Source organism: Micropterus salmoides, unplaced genomic scaffold, assembly GCF_014851395.1.
Source record: "Micropterus salmoides isolate LMB-PRFRI ecotype aquatic unplaced genomic scaffold, ASM1485139v1 Ms_hic_scaffold_22, whole genome shotgun sequence".
Lineage (NCBI taxonomy): Eukaryota > Metazoa > Chordata > Actinopteri > Centrarchiformes > Centrarchidae > Micropterus > Micropterus salmoides.
In genome coordinates, this window is record NW_024041373.1 from 794,041 (window position 1) to 817,796 (window position 23,756).

Below are 23,756 nucleotides of genomic sequence, written 5' to 3' on the forward strand. Positions count from 1 at the left end.
ACAGCATTTTTACTTTCATCGTTCCACCATGAAACCATTTTTCTTTCTCCCATTCACTGTGTTCTTAGGAATACATATTGATGCAGCACTAATAATCATGGGAGTCACACTACTGTTTACAGTCAGATTTAGAAAAACTCTTTCTATTATGTAACCTTCCTGTACATACATATCAAAATTCATAGAACAAAGTATCAGTAAGTGATCATTCCCTATGTTAGTATAATTCTTTACCTTCCATTCACATAAATTACTCATAGTTCCAAAGACTAGAGTACGCTCTTAAGATGAAACTGAATTTCTTGTAACATCCACCCTGGTACCTCTTCCATCATTTAGACAAGCAAGTGATCTCTCCTTTGTAATTTGTGTCTGAACAGTATTATATGAGCATTATTTTCTATCAACACTTTCTGAGATGGAATATTTGCATTGGCAACTTCTTGCAAGGATTATAAATTGTGACTAATTTGATATCTCCTACACATTTCTCATTTGGGACATTTACGCTACTCAGCTATATGCTAGGTAGGCTTTTCTTAAATAATGTTACACATCCTCAGACCTTGTTTTCCAATTCTGTCACACCTAACAGAGCTTAAATATTTAGCAAACTTGATCTTACCCATTTCTTTCTCACTTGGTTAAGTCAAAAAGCCCCCCTTCGTTTTTGAACGTTACCATCACTTTCCATTCAGTTTGTTAATCCTCCTCTATCACACTTGTCTTCGTAGCCTTCACCTTTCTGGCAGCAGTGTCGCCTTCCTTCAAACCAGAAGGTGCACTTCCAGAAACCGCTCCTACCTTTCCTCTCCCTGTTTACATCCTCCCATGACATACACATCTCCACCCATCACTCATGGTCGTTACATTCACTGTACAGTTGTTGCTAATCCGCCAGATCAAACCGATTACTGTCAACTCTCACACGCAATGAAAACCCATCTGAAGCTCTGCCTGTGTAAAGCTGGCAGCCGGAAGCTGTGATCAGCTGATGGAGGAGGAGCTGCGGGAGAGGTGAGCCATCTTCCCCCGGCAGACTGATACACTCTGATAGAGCCTGGACCAGAGGGATACGGAAAAATACTGAGGATCCCGGTGTCATTTGGAGGCTGAGACGATTATAGGACGCCAAAACAACCGGTGTCAGTCGGGAAGGAAGATCTCTGAAGGACTCGTCAGAATTTCGGCAACAGAGCTGACCGAGGGACCAGCTTTTAACGTCAGACAGAAGGCTCTAATACTAATACAAAGAACGGAAACATTGAGCTAGGAGCGGGGATTAATATCGATATATGAACTGTATGTAACCTAGGAAAATGCAAAAGTCCAGAAGATAGGTGGTATAAATAAGCATGTAGTCCCTGTCGTCCGACAGGTGTATACCCTCACCAGTAAATGTAAACAAACAGCTCTTCAAGCTAGCTAAGTTAGCTTAGTTAGCTTTCTATTGCTAACGTAAGGTAACGTTAGTTGTACCGAAGCAGAACGAAGGCAAACCGAGCTGAAGAAGTCTGTCGTCGGCTTCAACACCAAATTCAACCTCAACATAGTCGTCTGCAGCGAATGACAGCGGTGTGTAACGTTATTTTCTCAGTATGCAGCTACTAGCATAATTAGCCTAACGTCGGCTACATGTTCTTTACATTAGCAGCCCAGCACAATAACATTAAACTAGCACACTAAATGTGGAACAGAGAAGACAATTTGACAATACTACGTGTGTTTTTGACATCGACTCGTTTAAAATAGCTATGAGTGTGATTAAACACTTTTACACAGGATTGGTGTAATGCTACAATAAATAATCTAGATAGTCATCGTAGTCCAGTTGGTTGGTTGAAAAGAGTAGAACGTCGGGATGAATGAAAACAACTTAGTGGTCTCTTGAAGATCTAATCACACTGCTAACCACAGCCAGCGTTTTTGCAAAGCTACATGTCGTATTGGCGTTCTTGGCTGCATGGTGGGTGGAAATGTGTGTATGACCGCAACAATACTTAGCTGGTGAGTTTGGCTCGTTTCTGTCGGCGGCGGCAGTCGGTAATAGTACCGTCACACAGACGACAGGACCTTCTGTTCAAAGTAATAACGTTAGGCTGTAAAGGGAGCCATAACTCAGCCAGGCAGCATGGAGTGGGTTATTACATCGATCTAAATGACTAGTAGTTTGATTTGACTGTGTAAGAGACCTGAGGAAGTTACATTTAGACACTTTGTGGTTGTAGTTTTGAAGTGTACAGCGTTATATCCCTGCAGCCTATTTAAAGGAGACCACCGCCTTGTCAGAGTTTGTGTTATGTAGCTGTGTTTGAGGGCCCAGCGGTAAGCCTCTCAGCTGTGTTTTGGTTGCTAGTGGCCTCCCCTCCCCCAGTCTTGAGACTCTTGATTCTCCCCGAGTGTTGGACACTGCTCGCCGGGTTTCCCCTTGATTGTTAGAGTAAAGAAAGGCCGTGGCCTCAAGTCGCAGTCCTCTGGACTTCGAAGCAGTTAAAAAGTGGATGTAATGGAACTGATGTTCGCCGAGTGGGAGGATGGGGAGAGGTTCTCCTTCGAAGACTCGGACCGGTTCGAGGAAGACTCTCTGTGCTCCTTCATCTCAGAGGCCGAGAGCCTCTGTCAGAACTGGAGGGGATGGAGGAAGCAGTCCGCCGGACCCAACTCCCCAACTGTCAAGATTAAAGGTTGGAGAACTCACACATACATGTCCATTGATTATGAATACTTCCATTAATTTCCATAGTGAGTGTGACAGGCTTTATTGAAGTTAATAACAACAGGGTTAAAAGACATTAGCAGTAGTGCCTGTTGCTGGAATATTTGTGAGGGTGCATATCACCAGCCAAGTGCTGGTAAAATTTCCAAATTGCCAGTAGCTTTACTTTAGATTTACTTCACTAACCAGCCAAATATTGGTAATCTATTGAGTGGCTGGTACATTCAGTAGCCATTTGGCTGGTGGACAAAGCAGTGACTGTAGCTGACATTATTGTAGTATAGCACTCAATCTGCTTCACTTAACTCAGTCAGTCTGTTGCTGTGCGTGTGTTTCAAAGCAGGACTCACATTAGTCTCTGAGCTTTTTCTGACTTAAGCAAAAGCATGGTGGCAGTTTTTCACAAGCTAGAAACAACAAATACAGCGACAGTCTCGAGAGCACCTTTGGAAGAGCACTTGTGCTGTGTATTTTATCATTATGTGGCTTGTAATGTTATGGAAGAGTCCTGGCAATGTGGCGTGTGTGTTGATTCCTCACAGCAACCTTAGGCTCTTCTCTGGGGTTAGTCTCCAGAGACTCCTCCATTTTCTTGTTTACTAAACCCATCAACAGGCGGAAAGCCCTGTGCAACAGGAACAGCAACTGGTGGTTCTGAATGACACTAACTGTTTATACATGCAAGCTTTTACCCTGTTAACTAGTAGAATAAGAGCCCCGTCAGAACAAAATACCTCATGTAAATGTGTCAGTCAGAACAAACTAATGTACTTTTAAATTATTTAATTACATTTGAAAGGTCTTTTAAAGTCCTCACAAGTTGTGCCAAAGATGATAATTCTTCTCTTAATTACTCTCTTGGGATGTTTACGCAGGATAGGTGTTTGACAATGGATGGTTGGATGGATGTTTAGTAGTTTCCAAGAGATTCCCGATCATGATGTGTGGCTTCAGTATTCCAACAACAGAATTGCCAAGTGCTCGAAGCACTCCATCTTGGTCACTAAACCGAGCTCTCTTGGTCGAGAGCTGGGTATAGTCTTTTGGTAGGACGGAACTGCTCATCTACTTACTGTGGAGAATGAAAACAGCGCACTTAATACTATCATTTTATTAAGCAAGCAAGCCAGTCAGTCAGTTGTTACAAGCTCATGTTGTGCAGCCAAACGTTATTCAAACCCACGGAACTTAAATTTGAGAAAAGATCCCAAAGTTTCCACAGGTGCCAAATATGTCAGGCTGAATTTTGGAGAAAAATTTCTAAAATGATGCCAGACAAGGCATCATGTGACAAGACATGCCACAAATGGCGGAAGAGGTGTTACAAAATAGCAACGTATTCACTGCAGGGAAAGCTGCATATTCAATGAAAAATGTCCTACTTGAGTGGCCAGAACATGTGTGCATTAGTGTGTCTTTGTTTTGTGACTGACTCAAAACATTGATGGCATGCAAATAACATGTTGATGCAACTTTTTTAAGTACACAGTGTTTTTGTGGCCAGAATTATTCAAAAGGTTAAAAAGGCATTTTTTGCTTGGATACAAGGTAGTTTATGTATCATTATACTGCACAAGGTTGTATAATGAAAGAAAGTTTGTAGTCTCATCATTCTACACATTAAGAACTTAACATATAATTAAATGTATATTAGAATATAGTCCCATAAAACAAAACAAAATAGTTATTAAATAGGCTACAGGTATATTCCCAGAACATTCTGCAGTGCATTTTCTGAAATTGCATCTGGGTTGAAAGGTAAAAGCAGCACAAAGATGACAACATGGTTTCATCTTCACAATAAAAAGTCACTCAATTTTAACTGAGTTTAAGAACCAAGCATCATCTATGATAACACAGATTCTACCTCCTCATCTTGCCGGAGTCGGCTTGGAACATGTTTCGAGTGCTTGACCCGGGATGTTGATGAGCAGGTCTCTGTAAAGATGTGGGCACAATAGTCTCTGGTTTTCAGTTAGCCAACCTGTGTCCCATTTTGTCTCGACCAGACCTTTTACTAGCAGCCTTATGTCCAAGCTGGGCCAACATGACTCCTACCCCGGCTCGTCTTTCTCTCTCTGGGAGATCACAGCACTTTCAGTGGTGCCTGGTCTGGTTGATTGGTCCAGGCGGATCATCTAAGTTCCACTGCTCTATAATCCTGTGAAGTTTATGAACTACTCTGCAGACTAATGTCTCTGCAGGCAGTTTAAAGCAAGGTGACCGATGTCTCATATGAATGGGTCCAACATGGGTTGAACCCTCAATAAGTAGACCCACATCATACACACGCTGTCAGAAACAGACATGTTGGAGGGTTGGGGTTTACCCAAACTGCAGACCCAAAGTGCCTGTTGTGTGCTGCTCCTCGTCTAACAGCCCACTGAGACTACTTTTTGTTTTAACCTTCCTCTGTGCAATATTTAAAACTGACCCACTGACAGAAACATGTCCATATCTTGCTGTGTACTCCAATGACTTATGTGTCAGTTGCTAAACTCTGTGACAGATAGGGATGTACTTTCAATTTTCTTTGGTATTGAGATGGCCACATGTATAAATTTGGTGGGGTTTGAGAACATGGAAACACTATGGCAATGGAAGGGAGCTGTGAATGGTGAAGAAGGTTTTATCCTACACAGGCTGCTGTAATAAAGGCCGATGTGACCGTTCTAAATCATCACTTTATCAGAGCTTTACCTGAAAATGCAACTGTAAGGCAGCCCCACTCGCTTTTTGCCAACGAAGGAAGATTTCATCAGGATAAGGTGATTATTGTGTATGTATGTAACAGCTAACATTCATGGCATCTAACATATTGTATTATCGCCTTACAGGCTCAGGTATTAACATTTGATCTGTATCTGGATATCTAATCTGGATCAGGAAAAACACAGAATCTTTGCAGTCGGAATGTGATTGGCCATTGGACATCTGGTTGTGGTCATTAGTCTAGTTAGCAAGGCTAAGGGATTAAAAGAACACTTATTAATACCAGGTGTAAAAGTAAAGCCTTGTGACCAGAGTTGTCCTCCAGATAACGCATCCAGATACTGATCACATTAAAGCTGGGGAAGGCAACGTTGCAGAAACCGGCAAGAGGCTGTTAGATTTTGACAGTATCCAGTTGAAGAAATCCCACCCCCTCCCTTCAGGCCTCCCTCCAAAGCTACTCCCCTAAAAACAAGACAGTCCTGACTACCACAGATAACATTTTTTTTGTGTGTGTCAGTCCATTTGATTAATTGATTGCTGTCATGATGTAAAGAGAATTTCAACAAATATAATAAAAAATGCTTCTGAAATGAATAGTAAATGAATTGCCTACCACAGCTTTCAATGATATATCAAAAAATATCTGCCTATTGCAAGCCCTTACTAGAAAAACTATGCGTTTCTGCTCAGTGACTTCCAGCAGTCATATACATTGCAATAATAGTTTAAGTGTGATTTCAGAGGTTTAAGTGAGCAGTCTTTCCCTGTAACTTGAGTTTACATTACATTAGAGGGATGTGTTGTAGCCAAATGTGTTTGTTTTTAGATTATTGGTATGGGCGTTCGGCCTATGTGATAGTGACAGCTGCAGACACGCACAGGGAAGGTGAGAGAAAGAGGGGATGACTTTCAGCTAAGGGCCACTGGTTGGAATCAAACCCAGGCCGCTGCAGTAAAGATTCTGCCTTAATGGTATGTGCTCTACCAGGTGTGCTGCCGGGGCCAGGCCAGCTGACAAGTCTGCCCTACTTTGGGCAGTAATTGTTTGTGGTAGTTCCACAACAGAAGAAGATATTCCTGCTTTATTAATTAATTTATTTAAACTTTAAGACCAAAATAAAGCTAGATCAATCAATAATCATTCATTATTGCGGGCTCCAATACTTGACCTGTTTTGCTTCCGCTGAATAACCTACTCGCCACTTTATCATAGCAGAGGATCCGGTGTGTAAACAGCAGAGGCAGCATTTGAATTGTGAGCAGAACATCCCACACGGCGCACCATAAGCGTTTGTCAGTGTACAAATGGAGCGCACCCTGTGGAGAGAAATGGACAGAGGGAGGAAACGAGGAAGGCAGTGAGACAAGTAGTGATCCAGTGAAAAGAGAGTCCTCAGCTCTTCACCAGCCAGCCACAAAGGAACAGCTGTTGTGGGTTCCCTCTGTGCCGGTCTCTGATTGGTGGACAGCTTGCTGTCATTCACCTGCAACAGCCAATCATAGGCTCGCAACATTAACTCTGTTACTACCCAGCCGCCCATCTCTCTCCAGGTTTTAGTTCTTTGCTGTGAGACAGTGGGGCTGTCCCCGTTTCCTACTATATACTAATAATGTGGTTTACGCAACATGCAAATGTCAAATGACCTTTCAGTTTTTCAAAATGGATTCTTTTGCAGGAATAGAATAAAGGCATCTGGTGATTGAGATCAGTCAGGCTGCAGTTTTTGCAATATTACCTCCAATTTCAAACAACAACAAACAGTGACTTAAATGTAATCCTAAAGATGTAGTAGTAGTAGTAGAAAAAGAGTTAATAGAAATATGTTGTAATACAACAGTAGTAGGAGTATTAGTGTCTGTGTGTGTGTGTGTGTATATATATCTATCGATCGATATGAAATCTAGTATTGTTGCTGACATTTATTTCTTTAATTACTTACAATATAACTACTTCAGCAAGACATCACTGTAGCACTGATGAAATACACCAATACAACGCTCATACTACTAGACTATTTATGTCATGCAGCTGACAGTTAAAAATAAACTTTCAAATGAGTTCATATCAACAGAAAGTGAAAGACGAACAAGAACTTATATTATTTAGCAGTGTGTTGAGTGATGAATGTTCTGGTGAAAGGCCAGCCATTAGCTTAGCTTGTAGTTCTGTAAAGATTGTCCTCTCTCAGACGCTTGGAATCGTACATCAACCGAGTGCAACAGTAGCTACAAGAAGACTCAGGACTGTCTCTCAGACTGAGCTTTCTCTGGCTGCTCACAGGAGTCTCCTCCTGTTGTTCAGTCACTCGTTCTTCTGCTACTGAAAAATAATTACTTGGCTTTTTCATTGAAGCTGGCTACATGAATTATTGAAAATCTCTGTACAGCTTGGTCTTTGTTTTCGTGACACTGCTGACTTGAACCTAATAAGGTTGTTTTATGCTTGATCAGATGTTTGTAAGACATGTTGTCCGACCACTTCTTAAATGAATGTGTTTTAAAGTTGTTCCAAATGGCCACACTGGAAGACTGAGTGAAAAGCTGACTTTCAGAGAGAGGGGAAACCCAGTATCGTTAAAATATGGGGATAACGTCATACATTTTTTAGACCGGCTCTCCTTGAAGGCATTTCTAGTGTCACGCCTGGTTGTGCACAGAAAAGTGTCACATGTAGTTGTGTAATAAATAAAAGAAGAGAGCTACAGAGAGAGCTTTAAACCCTGGCTCCACACACCTGGTCAATCACGGCGTGAAGTGGGTGTCAGTGTCGGGTTTTAGGTTTCGGAAAGTTCCAGAAATGGTAAGGAAAGGTGTCTGGCATCCGACAAGCACTTCTGATGGATGTTACTGCCCTCTTAAAGCTGCCTGGGTGAATTATGTAGCAGTTTTCACCCAGTGGAAAATTGTTTATGAGTTAACTGACAAAATGAGTTGTTTTTCACCTAATGCACTATATCAAACACCTGTGTTCGTTTTTACACACACACACACACACACTGCGGCTTAGCTCACAAATTTAGTCCCACACAACATGAGTGATGCTAGTCTGCTTGTATAGATGCACTTCCCATGGCCTGTAACCATGAGCCCCCGAGCCTTTACACCAAGGATGGCATTATATGAACAGAGAATTTTCCTCCATATATGGTAAACAGCAGCACAAGTAGTGGCTTGGAAATGAGATCTGTAATCTGAGACCCATCACTTTTTCTTCTCTCAGTGGCAGACCACTGTGCTCTCAATAAAGCCCCTGTCATTGTACTTCTGTAGCCCTTTCTTCACTACACACACGCATGCACACACACACACACGCGCACACACACACACACACACGCACACACACACTCTCTGTTTGATTAGACTTCTTCATTGGTTACAATATATATAATAGTAACAACATACTGATGATTTTGCTGTTCTTGGGGCCTTGCCTGTGTGGGACTAGTTTTTCAGAGCCAGGTGTCATGCTATCATACTTTGTGACAAAAATGGATTCTGGTGAAATCTGTCAGTGACACATCTATGCTCACCGACTTGCATTCTGGATTTGCTTTGGATCACCTACCTTACCAGCTTTTCAAGGTGTTGGATTTGTGTAAGGATGGATCTGTTTCAGTTTCCACTCACATTCAGCCATTTTTTTTCCCTGGGAGCCAAACAGACTGAGAGCACTGTCAGCAGCATGTTGTTACACCACTTAACAACCACACATGTTGGAAAAGTGCACTCAGTCTTTCCCCTGTGACGATGATGACACGTGATCAGAGCTGATAAGAGTCCACTTACACTGTATAGACAAAAGTACTGGGACACCTACATTACTTTTATGACATCCCATTCTAAATCCATAGGCATTCATATGGACCTGGTCCCCCCTTTGCAGCTATAACAGCTTCCACTCTTCTGTGAAGGCTTTCTACAAGATGGTGGAGTGTGCTAGTGGGAATTTTTGCCCATTCACAGAGAAGAACATTTGTTAGGTCAGAGAGTGATGTTTGACGAGAGGGCCTGGCTTCCAATCTTCGTTCTAGTCCACCCCAAAGGTGTTTGATAGGTTTGAGCTCAGGGCTCTGTGCAGGCCACTCAAGTTCTTCCACAACAAATTGGGGAAACCATTTCTTTCTGGAGCCGGCTTTGTGCACAGGTGCATCGTCATACTGAAACAGGACAAATGCGAACTGTTGGAATAACTACTGTCTAAAATTGTATGCATGCTAAAGCATACAATTTAGACACAAGATTTCCCTTAACAAAGACCACACCCTGAAAAAACAACCCCTCTCAAAGTATTAGGACAGCGGTGTCCCAGTCCTTTTGTCCATATAGCGTAGATTCTCTTGGGTATTAGGCAGATTTATTCACAGACCTAAATACAATTCAAGGGGACCATGCCAAACCCAATTAGTCGAAATATACTATGGACCTACCTCAGGTCACAGGTTGGACCCCTGAAAACCTCCAGTTCTCCTTAAGGAAAAATGGCAAGCTGTCTATCGGAGGGAGGGAACTTTGTTGCAGTGTTGGTCTGTGGATAGCTAAAGTTGCTCTTTAATACTTCTTGTCTGGTAGTTGAGGTCCTTCAACCTGCAGCGTTCAGTAATGTGATGCCAGAGTGAAGGAACATAAATGCACACACTACCTGAAGTCTGTCTTGTCCCATGTGGCTGACTGAGCTGATCCTCCTCTCTCCTGTGGTCCTCCTCAGATGGCCAGGTGATTCCACTGGTGGAGTTGTCAGCGAAGCAGGTAGCATTCCACATCCCGTTCGAGGTGGTGGAGAAGGTCTACCCCCCTGTCCCAGAACAGCTTCAGCTCCGCATCGCCTACTGGAGCTTCCCCGAGAATGAGGAGGACATCAGGTGAGAACAAAGATAACCCGGATTTAATTTCTTCATCTCTTGCTAGGGATGTGCTGATTGTCAATCATGTCAACTACTGACAGATTTGCTGATGTCCTGCCAGCCATGAGCTTTACTAAGAGAAGAGAGCTTTTTTAAATGTTTGGTCTCCTGTGATAATTGATAAAAAGAAAACGTCCGCACACTTTAGAGTCTATGTTTATAATGATTCTCCTTCCATTGACTGTGCTGTAGCAGTGTTTCCCATACGGTCATTTATTTGTGGTGGCCCGCCACAATAGTAACGCTGACCGCCACATATTGATTTTCGATTGTTTTTTACTAGGCCTATTTAAAATATTATTTTATTGCAGGGCGCCATAGCACATTCGCGCAGCACATCCTCTCACTCTTTTTCTCTCTGTCACTCACCCGTCCCTCTCTCTCTTGCTCTCCCTCCCTCTCCCTCATGAACACAGCTGCACAAGTCTGTCTAACACAACGCTGTCAATGTTGGAGACCCAGCTTAAAAAAGGTTATTAGCAAGCATGTAAGGAGCCTAGCTAATAGGGAGAGCTAAGTTAAGGTTAGAAAACACCTGGGTTTTCGAGGCTAGCATGCCGTAGATAGCTGGTAGTCGATTGCAGGCACGCCCACCCCACCCACCCCCATGCGACACTCATTCTGTGGGAAACACTAGTAATCCACAACTAAGTTCTGAAAGCAAGCTACATATTTTAAATAGAACTGCAATATAAAGGAGCTTGAAAAAGCACACACATATTAGGTACTGTTTCATTTATTTATTTTATTTTATTTAAACTTTAAACATTTTTTGATTTACCAGACACAAACGCTTACTGTTTTATTTACTTTTATTTTTACATAATTTTTATTTTATATTTTACATATTATATTTTATATTATTTTCTAACACACACACAAACACACACTTACTGTTTTATTTATTTACTTAATGAAATGTATGAAATTAATTTTCTTATATAATTTATTTATAGCTTTGGCAATATTGTTGTTATTAGAGCTGACTCCCAATAGTCGAAGATTCGATGGGCGGAGCCTGTTTCGACTGTCAATCTCACAGTCGAAGCTTCGCAGTGAAACAAGGATCATACCATTTTGGCGATATGGGGGTGCTCAACGTCTGTCCCCTCCCTCTCCAGACAGAACTGGAGAGGGAGGGGGGAGAGGGGGAGAGGGTCTTCAAAAAGCCTCAGTTTAGCTGGAAATTTACAGTGTAAGAATGAATAGCGACTGCAGCTCTGCAGCTTCTCAAGATTAAAGGGAAGCTACCGTGTGTAACGCCCCCCTCCGCCCACAAAAACACACACGATTGGACTATAGGCAGGACTTGACAATTCTGATTCGACTATGTAAATCCTTAGTCGGGGACAGCCCTAGTTGTTATACAATCATGCCAATAAAGCTGATTTGAATTGATAAACAAACAAGCAGTTATCCCTGGTGAGACAGATGATGTCCATTAAACATGCAAATTTTACATTTTGTGCAGTGACAGTAGCCAGTACTGTTGGATTGGGATAAGATATGCTGGACATGTAAAGCATTGAAGACGCACAGGACAAGAAAAGACAAACAAAATCAGAAACAATCACACACGTCTCTGAAAAGGTCCAAAGGTTTATATTCATCCAATGGGATGAGACTTCCTTTTGATGATAATTTCATTTATTTATTTATTATTTATTTAGTGCAAAGTACTGATGGCAAGGCCAAGTTGAGTATTTACTGGTGTGTGTGGTTACTGATTTATCAGCCAGTCCTGGGATCTGCTTTGATTAAGTAGTTTTACATTTGAGAGTATGTGATTTACTGAAGCAACTCTTGTGGGAGAAGTTTCTAAACAAAAATCAGTATAGTGCCGAAATGGCACACAAACGTTTAGCAGCTCATTCCTTGTGCAGACTACACACTTGCCGTCTTGTGACGGGAGTCTTGAAGTGGTTGTGGCGTTCACACTACGTGACTGATTGGTGACAGGGGGTCACACACTACACTGACAGCGGCTGTATCACCTGACGCAGGTCTCCCAACCATGTTTTGTCAAGAAAACACAGGTAAAATGTGAAGCGGGAAAAGACGCGAACCTACACATGAAACAGCTGGTGTTTGTTATTATAAAGATAGCAATTATAAAGACAAAGAATCTGGGTGAAAGAATGGATTAGCATGCGCAGGCAGCAGGGATTGTCTGAGCTACAGAGAGCTGGAGGTGAGTAAAAAGTGTTTTGCAGTGGAAAAAGTAGCTGCCTGCTCTGCCAGCTGCCTGCTGTCATTGGCTGAATATGGATGTAGAGTCGGCCGAATCTTCCAGATATTTGGCATGCTTGATATCTGGCAGACGTTGGCGATTTGTCAGAAATGTGGAGAGGGTGTTGTAGTCAATTCTTTGGTCTGGTCGCTGCCTCACAGACCACTGGTCGCTACCACTAGGGACGCTACTGGTCGCTACCACTAGGGACGCTACTGGTCGCTACCACTAGGGACGCTACTGGTCGCTACCACTAGGGACGCTACTGGTCGCTGCCACTCAGACCACTGGTCGCTACCACTAGGGCCCCTAAAGATATTGGTCGCTATCACTCAGACCACTGGTCGCTACCACTAGGGCCCCTAAAGATATTGGTCGCTGCCACTCAGACCACTGGTCGCTACCACTAGGGGAGCTAAAGATATTGGTCGCTGCCACACAGACCACTATTCGGTACCACTAGGGGCGCTACTGGTCGCTACCACTAGGGGCGCTAAAGATAGTGGTCGCTGCCACACAGACCACTGGTCGCTACCACTAGGGGAGCTAAAGATATTGGTCGCTGCCACACAGACCACTGGTCGCTACCACTAGGGGAGCTACTGGTCGCTACCACTAGGGGAGCTAAAGATATTGGTCGCTGCCACACAGACCACTATTCGTGAACCACTAGGGGCGCTACTGGTCGCTACCACTAGGGGCGCTAAAGATAGTGGTCGCTGCCACACAGACCACTATTCGGTACCACTAGGGGCGCTATAGATAGTGGTTGCTGCCGCACCAACCACTGTTCTTTATATATTTGACATTTTGCATTCTATTTAAACTTTCTTTTAAAATTCTGAAGACGCTACTCCAGAATGCTACAATTGTTGGGCAATGATTATTTTTGTAATTTTTGCAAATCCAGGATGTAGCGAACTCTCTGACGTGTAGCAGAGCGATAGCAGTATCTCCATAAACTTCAGGTCATACATTCACATTTCAGGTTTTTCCTCCTGAGACCTTTCATTAAACTCTTGCTTATATTGTGTCACCAAGAGTTCCTCAGTTTTGGTAACAGAGATCCTATTGTACTGAAACAGCCCTTGCACTGTTGCTGCTGTTCTGGTATCCACCTCTTAAAGGCCATTTTACTATCCATCCATGTGAGACAATCCTTACAGCCTTTGCAAAGCCAAAGCAAGCGCCCTTTTAAAAAGATCTATCTTTGTGCATTCTTTTCTTCAAATTATTGCAGTCTATGACTCTCTGATTCCTTTCTTCTTGTAGACCAAGAGCGGTAACTTGACTCCATTCACAGCCCCAGCCCTCTTACCAGTGATGGACGTTTAAATATGATTAAATATGTGTAATGCAGGTGATTAAATGGGCACTCAACTGAATATCTTTGGGTTGTGGACAAAACAAGAGATGACGTTGTCTTTGGTCAGAAACACTGAAGTTTTTCCCCGTTTTCTGACATTTTATAGACCAAACAACTAATCAATTAATCAAGAAAATAATCAACAGATTAAGGACAAAAATAATCATTGGTTGCCGCACTAATTAACAGATACGCTTAGGTTTAGCTTGCAACATTTGCAAATGTCCACATTTAAATATGTAGTTTGAGGAGGCAGAAACAGTTGTTCCAACCTGAAAATAAGCTGAATAGCAGAAGAAATGTTGATTAAAGAAGGGATGTTGACACAATGCCTTATTTTTCATGAGCTACTTACTCCAAATACTGGATGTCCTGATTCCAAACTATTAAGATGATCTACTCTACGTATTGTTATGTAATGGATGAAAGATTAACTGAGAAATATTGACTCCTGAAATTGATCAGCTAAATTAATTTGGTTGTGGTTGGAAGGACTACAAGAATGCAAAGTCCCCTCCAATCATTCAGTGGAGTTATATAGTTATGTTTATTTTCCTTCACAAGCATGTTAACCATATTTAAATATTTAGTCCATTGCTTTTTTCTGATTGGGAAGAGTTCACAAAGATTTTGACTGAACAGGAACCCGATCCAAAGTGGAACCAGCTATCAGAACCCAGCCCTAAATTAGCATTTTGTGTTAGCGTTTACTTCTCTCAAATTCATCACACACACTCGCAGAAACGTAGACAGATTGACTCAGTTATGAACGTCCTTACAGAAACACAGCTGGTCTAGCTTTGAAATGTTTAGAAAAAGAAGGTTTTGGAAAGAAACGTGGCTTTTCAAGGTAGGAAGTTGACATTTGCAGATGGTACGACTGTCCAGAAAGACACATAGTAAGCTACCACCTTAATGCCAATTCTGATTGAAGCATACTGTGGTTTCTTAGACAGAGTAGGACATTGCAAACCACCTTACATCATCAGCTAACTAAGTGCAAGAACAAGACTCCAACCCACCACAAACCCTGAACGGGATGAGAGGCTTAAAAGAATGATAGAACTCTATCTATCTCTATCTACCTGTGTAGATATACTCAGATTTGTGATTCACTTACTGATTTGGTTCTCTATCTTCCCTTCATCTTTTTCTCTTCCTGTCTCTCTCACCTCTCCTGTCCTTTCTCTGTGCTTCTTCTGTCCCGTTGTCTGTCTCTGTCCTCCTCCTGCTGCAGGTTATATTCTTGCCTGGCTAATGGGAGTCCCGATGAATTCCAACGTGGAGAGCAGCTCTACAGGATCAGAGCTGTCAAAGACCCCCTGCAGATCGGTGGGTTGAGTTGTATGGCTTACTAGTCAACTAGACTTAAGCTAATAATGATGACATGTACAGCTTATGTACATGATGTGATTCTAAGTCACTTCCATTGTTTCTGTAAGTCACCCATTAGTTAATGCCAAATTCACTTAATAGAAGCACCATTTCAGTTTTATAAAACTTAAAAATGCCATAGAATTAAGTGAGTTAAATAAAATACAGTTTAGAGAAAGTATTTTTGTTTATTTGTCCAACCTGCATCCCAAAAGAATTGGCACTATTTTCTAGTTTGTACTAAACTGCTGCACAAAGATTTCATTTGGAATAAATACATTTCTATCTCACCATATCTTTCCTGTTGTCCCCTATAATTCTGTGTTCGTCTGTCTTTCTGTGACTTTCTCTCTTATACTAGGCTTCCACCTGAGTGCTACAGTGGTGTCCAGTCAGGCCGGTCAATCTAAAGGAGCCTACAACGTGGCTGTCATGTTTGATCGCTGCCGCATCACTTCCTGCAGCTGCACCTGTGGTGCTGGGGCCAAATGGTGTGCCCATGTGGTGGCACTCTGCCTCTTCAGGATCCACAATGTGAGTTTGTGTTCACACAAAGGAATTCTATCAAACTATACCACATTTTCATCAGATCAACTGATCTCATTTATGATCAACATAAAACCAAACAGTAACACCAAAAAGTATTAATAGAGACCACAGGATGTATCGGGTACATCACCACAGGAGGTGGTGTCAGAGCTAAAATTATTAGTCCAGCCCAAGGTGAGTTTTTTTTTACGCTATTGTGCTGCCCTGAATTATTTATTTTATTTCAATCAAATTCAACTGGGCAACGTTTTGATTTGTTGCTCCCCCAGAATTGTTAATGAATGATGAGAATTCAGTCAGTACATCTGAACATTTTGCTAAAAGAGCTAACATAGCATGGAGGGAGCTAAAAACAAGGGGTCAGCACGAGGTATTTTACTCTTGGTGGTGTGCACACAGAGTAGCGGCTCCATGTAGCCCCATGAGTCAAGGCCCTGCCACCAGTATTTTGCCAGCGAGTTCCCCTCCTAAGTCTTCTGGTTTCCTGGTGAGGTGCTTCAGCTCCTTCTTGGACAATTCATGTAGGGTCTATGAATTGTTCTTAATCTGGTCCCTCCCCTGGGACACATTTGCCTTTTTACCCTACCACGGGCAATTTATATATTTGTGTGTTCGTACTCTCACAATGGTGTGTGTGTGTGTGTGTGTGTAGGCATCAGCAGTGTGTCTGAGGGCTCCAGTCTCTGAGTCTTTATCCAGGCTGCAGAGGGACCAGCTCCAAAAGTTCGCCCAGTACCTCATCAGTGAGCTGCCTCAGCAGGTAACTTCCACATCCTGAGCTAGTTGTTCTCTTTTTAAAACAAACCGCTGAACAAAATACCAGTATAATTTCTCTATGATGTACATGTCATATATCTGGACAAAACCGGTTTTGTCAGATGATTCATTCAGTTTTGTGTCTCCAGATCCTACCCACAGCTCAACGGCTGCTAGATGAACTGCTGTCCTCTCAGTCTACTGCCATCAACACCGTGTGCGGAGCTCCAGGTACAGTAGCAGAAATAAAAACATACATACAGCGAGAGAATAAGCTTGAGCTGTACTGATGTACACTGTATATTTACAGTCAAGTGAGAGGGTGGCTCACTTTCAGATAATGAAAATTAGGAGAGGTTTTTGTGTAGAGGAGTGTTTGTTTACACTACAGCAGGGGTGGCCAAACTACGGCCCACAGTCCTAGTGTGGCCCACTGCCTGATTTTAAATGGCCCGCAGTGAATTTAAAAAAATAAAATTGAACGTGGCTTAAGCTTATTTCTCATAGATTGCACTGGATGGACATTGCAAATCCTAGTTTAAACGCTAAATGTCATCTTGAACAACTACTTGACCTACACTGATGGATTACTAGTTGATGAAACGGTTTACCTCAGATTAAACATGGCGGAACCAAAAAGATCATAGATCAAGATCATATCAACATAGTGAGTGAATGCTGAAAATTTCAGAATGGCCCATGACCACTTATATTTCTCAAAAATGTTTGGCCACCCTTGCACTATTGTTTATTTATTATGAATGGAGAGAGGAGGTTTATCGTTGTGGCCAGAAGATTTGGACAGGAAATGTCATTTCTCTCTGAGCTATTGTCCATCTCCAAAATGTCACTGCAATTGGAGAAAACGGAAACAAACAATAGAACAAATAAAAATATTTAGACTTTATCATGCAGGACAGATTGTCACTGGATACTCTGCTTTGAGAAAGCTCAAAGTGTGTGTGTGTGTGTGTGTGTGTGTGTGTGTGCGTGTGTGTGTAGACCCCACTGCAGGCCCTTCAGCGTCTGACCAGAGCACTTGGTATTTGGATGAGTCGACCCTGAGTGACAACATCAAAAAGACACTGCACAAGTTCTGTGGGCCTTCACCTGTCGTCTTCAGGTACGAGACACGTGTCTCACATAATTGTCCTAATCACTAATTTCTTAATGGCTTTAGAAGATTTTGTCCCTTTTTGGATAAAAAAAAAATCAAACATTTTTAAACTTCAGGGCTTACTTAAACAGTTCCCTAACCCCATTCACAAACATTTACTTCAAATACGGTGCTGCATACACATGTCAACCTTTTGTTTGAAAAAGACACAAACCCAGAGTAAAAGTAACACTAATCTGTTAACAGGATCATGTAACATTTCCACTGATACTTCCTGAAGTCTGAATTGAATGCAGTCACATTGAAGGTTAAAGGAATACTTGTTATCCCACTATCTACCACTAGGACTGTCTGTTTATCCAAAGCACCATATACACTCACCTAAAGGATTATTAGGAACACCTGTTCAATTTCTCATTAATGCAATTATCTAATAAACCAATCACATGGCAGTTGCTTCAATGCATTTAGGGGTGTGGTCCTGGTCAAGACAATCCTGAACTCCAAACTGAATGTCAGAATGGGAAAGAAAGGTGATTTAAGCAATTTTGAGCGTGGCATGGTTGTTGGTGCCAGACGGGCCGGTCTGAGTATTTCACAATCTGCTCAGTTACTGGGATTTTCACGCACAACCATTTCTAGGGTTTACAAAGAATGGTGTGAAAAGGGAAAAACATCCAGTATGCGGCAGTCCTGTGGGCGAAAATGCCTTGTTGATGCTAGAGGTCAGAGGAGAATGGGCCGACTGATTCAAGCTGAGGGTTAGGGTTAGGGTTAGGGTTATTTGTGAAGCCACAACACGCACAACCTTGAGGCGGATGGGCTACAACAGCAGAAGAGCCCACCGGGTACCACTCATCTCCACTACAAATAGGAAAAGAGGCTACAATTTGCAAGAGCTCACCAAAATTGGACAGTTGAATACTGGAAAAATGTTGCCTGGTCTGATGAGTCTCGATTTCTGTTGAGACATTCAGATGGTAGAGTCAGAATTGGCGTAAACAGAATGAGAACATGGATCCATCATGCCTTGTTACCACTGTGCAGGCTGCTGGTGCTGGTGTAATGGTGTGGGGGATGTTTTCTTGGCACACTTTAGGCCCCTTAGTGCCAATTGGGCATGGTTTAAATGCCACGGCCTACCTGAGCATTGTTTCTGACCATGTCCATCCCTTTATGGCCACCATGTACCCATCCTCTGATGGCTACTTCCAGCAGGATAATGCACCATGTCACAAAGCTCCAATCATTTCAAATTGGTTTCTTGAACATGACAATGAGTTCACTGTACTAAAATGGCCCCACAGTCACCAGATCTCAACCCAATAGAGCATCTTTGGGATGTGGTGGAACGGGAGCTTGGTGCCCTGGATGTGCATCCCACAAATCTCCATCAACTGCAAGATGCTATCCATCAATATGGGCCAACATTTCTAAAGAATGCTTTCAGCACCTTGTTGAATCAATGCCACGTAGAATTAAGGTAGTTCTGAAGGCGAAAGGGGGTCAAACACAGTATTAGTATGGGTTCCTAATAATCCTTTAGGTGAGTGTAGCTCATACCTCTGTGTAGTAGAGCTCCAGTGTTGCTTAGAACTGTTAAAAATATGAAAAATAGCTTTACCCTCATGCTGGGTGACACATTCTTCATTTTGAGTATTTTGTGTACTTAATCCTTACTTTATTTTTACTCTATTTTAATTTCACTCCCTCTTTCTTTCTGATTGATGTACAATACTTGACTAAAATCAATGGTGTGTGTGTTAAACCATAGTGATGTAAACTCCATGTACCTGTCGTCCACGGAGCCACCAGCCGCCGCTGAATGGGCGTGTCTGCTGCGACCTCTGAGGGGCAGAGAGCCAGAAGGCATCTGGAACCTTCTGTCCATCGTCAGGGAGATGTTCAAGAGACGAGACAGCAACGCTGCCCCGCTTCTTGAGATCCTCACTGAGCAGTGCCTCACCTACGAACAGGTACCTCCTCAACATGACAAAAGATCTGGCCGCTGGAAGTAAACCACTGCAAAGATTAAAAATCTACACATGAGCATGTTGGTGTTAATGTAGCGGGAAAAGTTGCTGTAGACATGGGAGAGGACCTAAACCTCCCTCACATATTCATTTGAAATGCTTTAAAATTTAAGTACATGTTCCATACTGCACATTCTTCGACACACACGCTTTCACACACCTCACTGAGTTGTCTGTCTGTGTTCAGATCATCAGCTGGTGGTACAGTGTTCGGACCTCAGCGTCCCACAGCAGTGCCAGTGGCCATACGGGGCGCAGCAATGGCCAGTCAGAGGTGGCGGCTCATGCCTGTGCCAGCATGTGTGACGAGATGGTGGTGCTCTGGAGGCTGGCAGTGCTCGACCCCACTATGAGCCCCTGCAGGTCAGACCACTGACAGCTGGCTGCACACTGCTTATGGTTCTTCTTAAACTGTTACAGAATTTGGTCATGAAATATAATAAACTCCATGGTGGAGTTATGTAATATCACTACATTTATGACTTAAAATTTACTCTAATCTTAATGACATTGTCCAGTGAAATCGTTAAGTAGGGACTTGAAGTAAAAAAGAAAACTTGTGCTCTATTCCAGGCGCCTGGAACTGTCAGGTCAGCTGAAGCAGTGGCACCTGAAAGTTATAGAGATAGTGAAGCGAGGACAGCATCGCAAGTCCCTGGATAAACTGTTCCAGGGCTTCAAGCCCGCCGTGGAGTCCTGCTTTTTCAACTGGGAGGTGGCCTACCCGCTGGAGGGCATCACTTACTGCAGCGCTGATAAGAAGAGCGCCACATTCTGCTGGTCCAGGGCAGTGCAGCTCCAGAGAGGAGCCAAAGCTGCTGCAGGAGGGGGTGGAGAATCTTCTGAACCAGGGGGAGGGGTGAGAGTTGAAGGTGGAGCTGGGGGGGATTATAAAGGTAGAGGAAGTGGTCACTCGTCCCAACAGGAGGTGGCAGTGCGACCCAAGGAAACCATACTGACCAAGAGGAAGGGTCTGTCAGTGAGCGGAGGGGGAGGGATGCTGGTCCGTCTGGGAGGGAGCGTCTCTCTGTCCCTGGAAGACGGAGGAGGGAAGTGCATGTACAAAGGGCCAGGCTCCTCCTCTGGAGGGAAACTGAAACTGACACAGGGAGGTGGGAAGGGGGCATCTGTAGGAGGGCCCGGAGGAAGTGGAGGCTAGGAGGTGGTAAGCATGCCAACGCCAAGCGGAGAACCAGCAGTGAAGACAGCTCCCTGGAGCCAGACCTGGCTGAGCTCAGCCTGGATGATGGCTGCAGTCTGGCTCTGGGGGCTGAGGCCAGCAACACTTTTGAGTTTCTCCCTCCACCGCCAGAGATGTTGCCCTCCCCAAGTCCACTGCTCCGAGACTCACGCAAGTACAGCAGCAGCAACGGGGGGGGCAAGATGTTTGAAACGAAGCATGTCGGCCATGCCTCAGCTGGACTTCCTGCTGCGGAGCCTGCTCCACCTTGTTTCCCTCCAAAAGAGACAGTGCCGGTTGTTATGGACATACCTGGTGCTGCAGAGCTGGCGGTGGAGCCTGTCCAGAACAGAGAGGAAGATGTAGACTCGGCAGGCAGTACCCAGCCTTCCACTTCCACCACTACAGCTAGATCAGGGACCACTCAACCGTCTGCCAAGCCACCGCGGAGCCGCAGAGAGGCGGCGTTTGCTGCACCAGCAGCAGGAAGCGGGGCAGCAGCTGCAGGTGGACTAGCTAACCAAGGAGCAGAGGCAGCAGGTGGAGCTGCAGGAGGAGAATCCGTGGGTGAGGATGACTATCAGGCATACTACCTGAGTGCTGCCTCAGAGGAGGGAGCAGACAGACAGCTGGCTGACAACCACCAGGAGGAGGAGCCAGACATCTTTGCAGGGATGAAACCGCTGGAGCAGGAGGGGCGCATGGAGGTAAGGAAGGAAGACCAAATGTTGTGCTGGTTCATTGTTCAGAACTTTGCAGCAGATCTTTACAGAAATGGATTAAAAATAGATAAAACTTGTACTTTACTCATGTCATTGAGCATAAAATATCCTATTCCCATTTTTTTAACACGCATAATACAGCTTCATGCTATTTGGTCAGAATTGTAGTTACCAAAAGAAAAAATTTGAAATAAATTTCTACTTCGACAGTGCAGTGTTTTTGGTACAGACTGACAATGTCAGTACTGTAATTTTAGTGGCGCAATATCTGTGTGGGTGGGCACTAAAACAGCTTGACATTAGTTGCACACATAGTGCTGCAGTCAGAGGTGCCTGTTGGTAAGCTGTATTTTTGACAGCCTGGTCACTTGGCATCACCACATCGGGACCCATGAAAGAGAGACACCTTCTAATCTGCTAGCTAATGCTAGCAGATTACAGGCTGCCACATCTTACTATCAGACCCAAACCCATTCACAAAAAAACTAAGTAATTACACTGTTAACCAATTGCAGGTGGACTACAATGGAGGACAATGAACAGAACTGAAGAAACTTCTAAATAGTGAGTGCAGGCCTGTATTTTAGAACTTTAAGTTCTAAAATACAGGCCTGCACTCACTAATGACTGACATTAAGTGCAGGACTTTTGGGTGACAAACCTAACACACTGACGGTGTGGCAGTTTGGATTTGTATTGTTGCATACTGCTGCCTTCATTTACATCCTCCAAGTAACTGGTTTAGATCATTAAGTTAAAGTTGAACTCACTTGTTGCTTGCCTTTAGTTGTGTTAGTGTCCACCTGTCTTTACAGCAAAGCTTGTGAATAAAATGTTAAAATGAAGTACTGCCAAAACTACAAAATTAAGATGCAGGCTGGAAAAAAAAAAAAAAAAAAAGGAAAAAAAAGAAATAAGGAATTTTCTATAAGTGAACAGAATGTTACTTTTCAATCAAAGTGCTAGCTCATTATAGATCTTACTGAGTGACATACAGTGGCTTTAATTTTTACTTTTTTTACAAAAATACTTTCAGACTCAGCACAGGTGTCAAAACCCCTGTACTGACCTTAATACTGGGGTGTGTGTGTGTGTGTGCAGGTGCTGTTTGCTTGTGCAGAGGCTCTACATGCTCATGGCTACAGTAATGAGGCATGCCGGCTAGCTGTGGAGCTGGCCACAGACCTGTTAGCCAACCCTCCAGACCTGAAAGTGGAGCAGCCGCAGACTAAGGTAGATACAGTCAGATAAGTCCCGGCAGCTTGGTACACATTCTCCGATTACCTTTGACTTGTCTTCTCTACTTCTGTTGTTCAGTCTTAATGTTCTAAACTAAAAAGTACAATTAAAGTTTAGTTTCATGTCCTGATGTCATCGTTATTTCCCTGGTTGCTGGATTTAGGGTAAGAAGAGCAAGGTGTCAACCACCCGTCAGACGCAGGTAGCCACTAACACACTGTCCAAAGCCGCCTTCCTCCTCACTGTCCTCAGTGAACGACTGGAGCTCCACAACCTGGCCTTCAGCACCGGCATGTTCTCCCTGGAACTCCAGAGACCACCGGCATCAACCAAAGCTCTGGAGGTCTTTCACTCTCACCTAATTGCACACACACACTGCATGCACAGAACAATCCTAAAAGTAAATTGCATTGAGTGTTTGTAGAGTTACATTTATTTTTTCTATTATCAATTAATAATGCTGTAAAACACTGTGGCTTTAATGCAGTCTTTATTATCTAATTATATTCTGTTTATGCAGAAGTGTAAAGTAAAATTTTGTGTATGCCAAGCACTGAGGAAAGGTTGAACCATCATTAGCATTTGAAGTCAGGATCTACTGGCTGCTGTGAGTGAGTGATAGGTCATTTGTTAAGAGGGTTTTTCCCCTCTAATCATTATGGCTCATTAAATCAAAGTCTCCTGAGGCCATGTAAATTGTTTAATCTATTGTCATTTCATGTAGGACTGCAAGTAACAATTACTTTCATTATTGATGAACCTGCCAGTTACTTTTTAAATTAATTGATTGATTGCCTATGAAATTACAAAATGTTGTGGAAGAACACCAAACATAACTTCAAATGTCTTGTCCAAAAA

At 43.1% G+C, this 23,756-nt stretch overlaps 1 protein-coding gene across 1 annotated transcript in view; it reads left to right on the forward strand.

Annotated features, from left to right (window-relative positions):
- Positions 1–1,006: 1,006 nt before the first annotated feature.
- Positions 1,007–23,756, forward strand: part of zswim8 (zinc finger, SWIM-type containing 8) — a 40,197-nt gene continuing 17,447 nt past the window's right edge. Inside the window, 13 exon segments of the mRNA XM_038737021.1 lie at positions 1,007–2,684; positions 10,137–10,290; positions 15,166–15,260; positions 15,664–15,836; positions 16,504–16,611; positions 16,757–16,838; positions 17,610–17,730; positions 19,499–19,700; positions 19,945–20,120; positions 20,331–20,911; positions 20,914–21,644; positions 22,761–22,892; positions 23,062–23,241. Coding sequence (XP_038592949.1) covers positions 2,507–2,684; positions 10,137–10,290; positions 15,166–15,260; positions 15,664–15,836; positions 16,504–16,611; positions 16,757–16,838; positions 17,610–17,730; positions 19,499–19,700; positions 19,945–20,120; positions 20,331–20,911; positions 20,914–21,644; positions 22,761–22,892; positions 23,062–23,241 — 2,913 coding nt within the window. The 5' untranslated portion in view covers positions 1,007–2,506.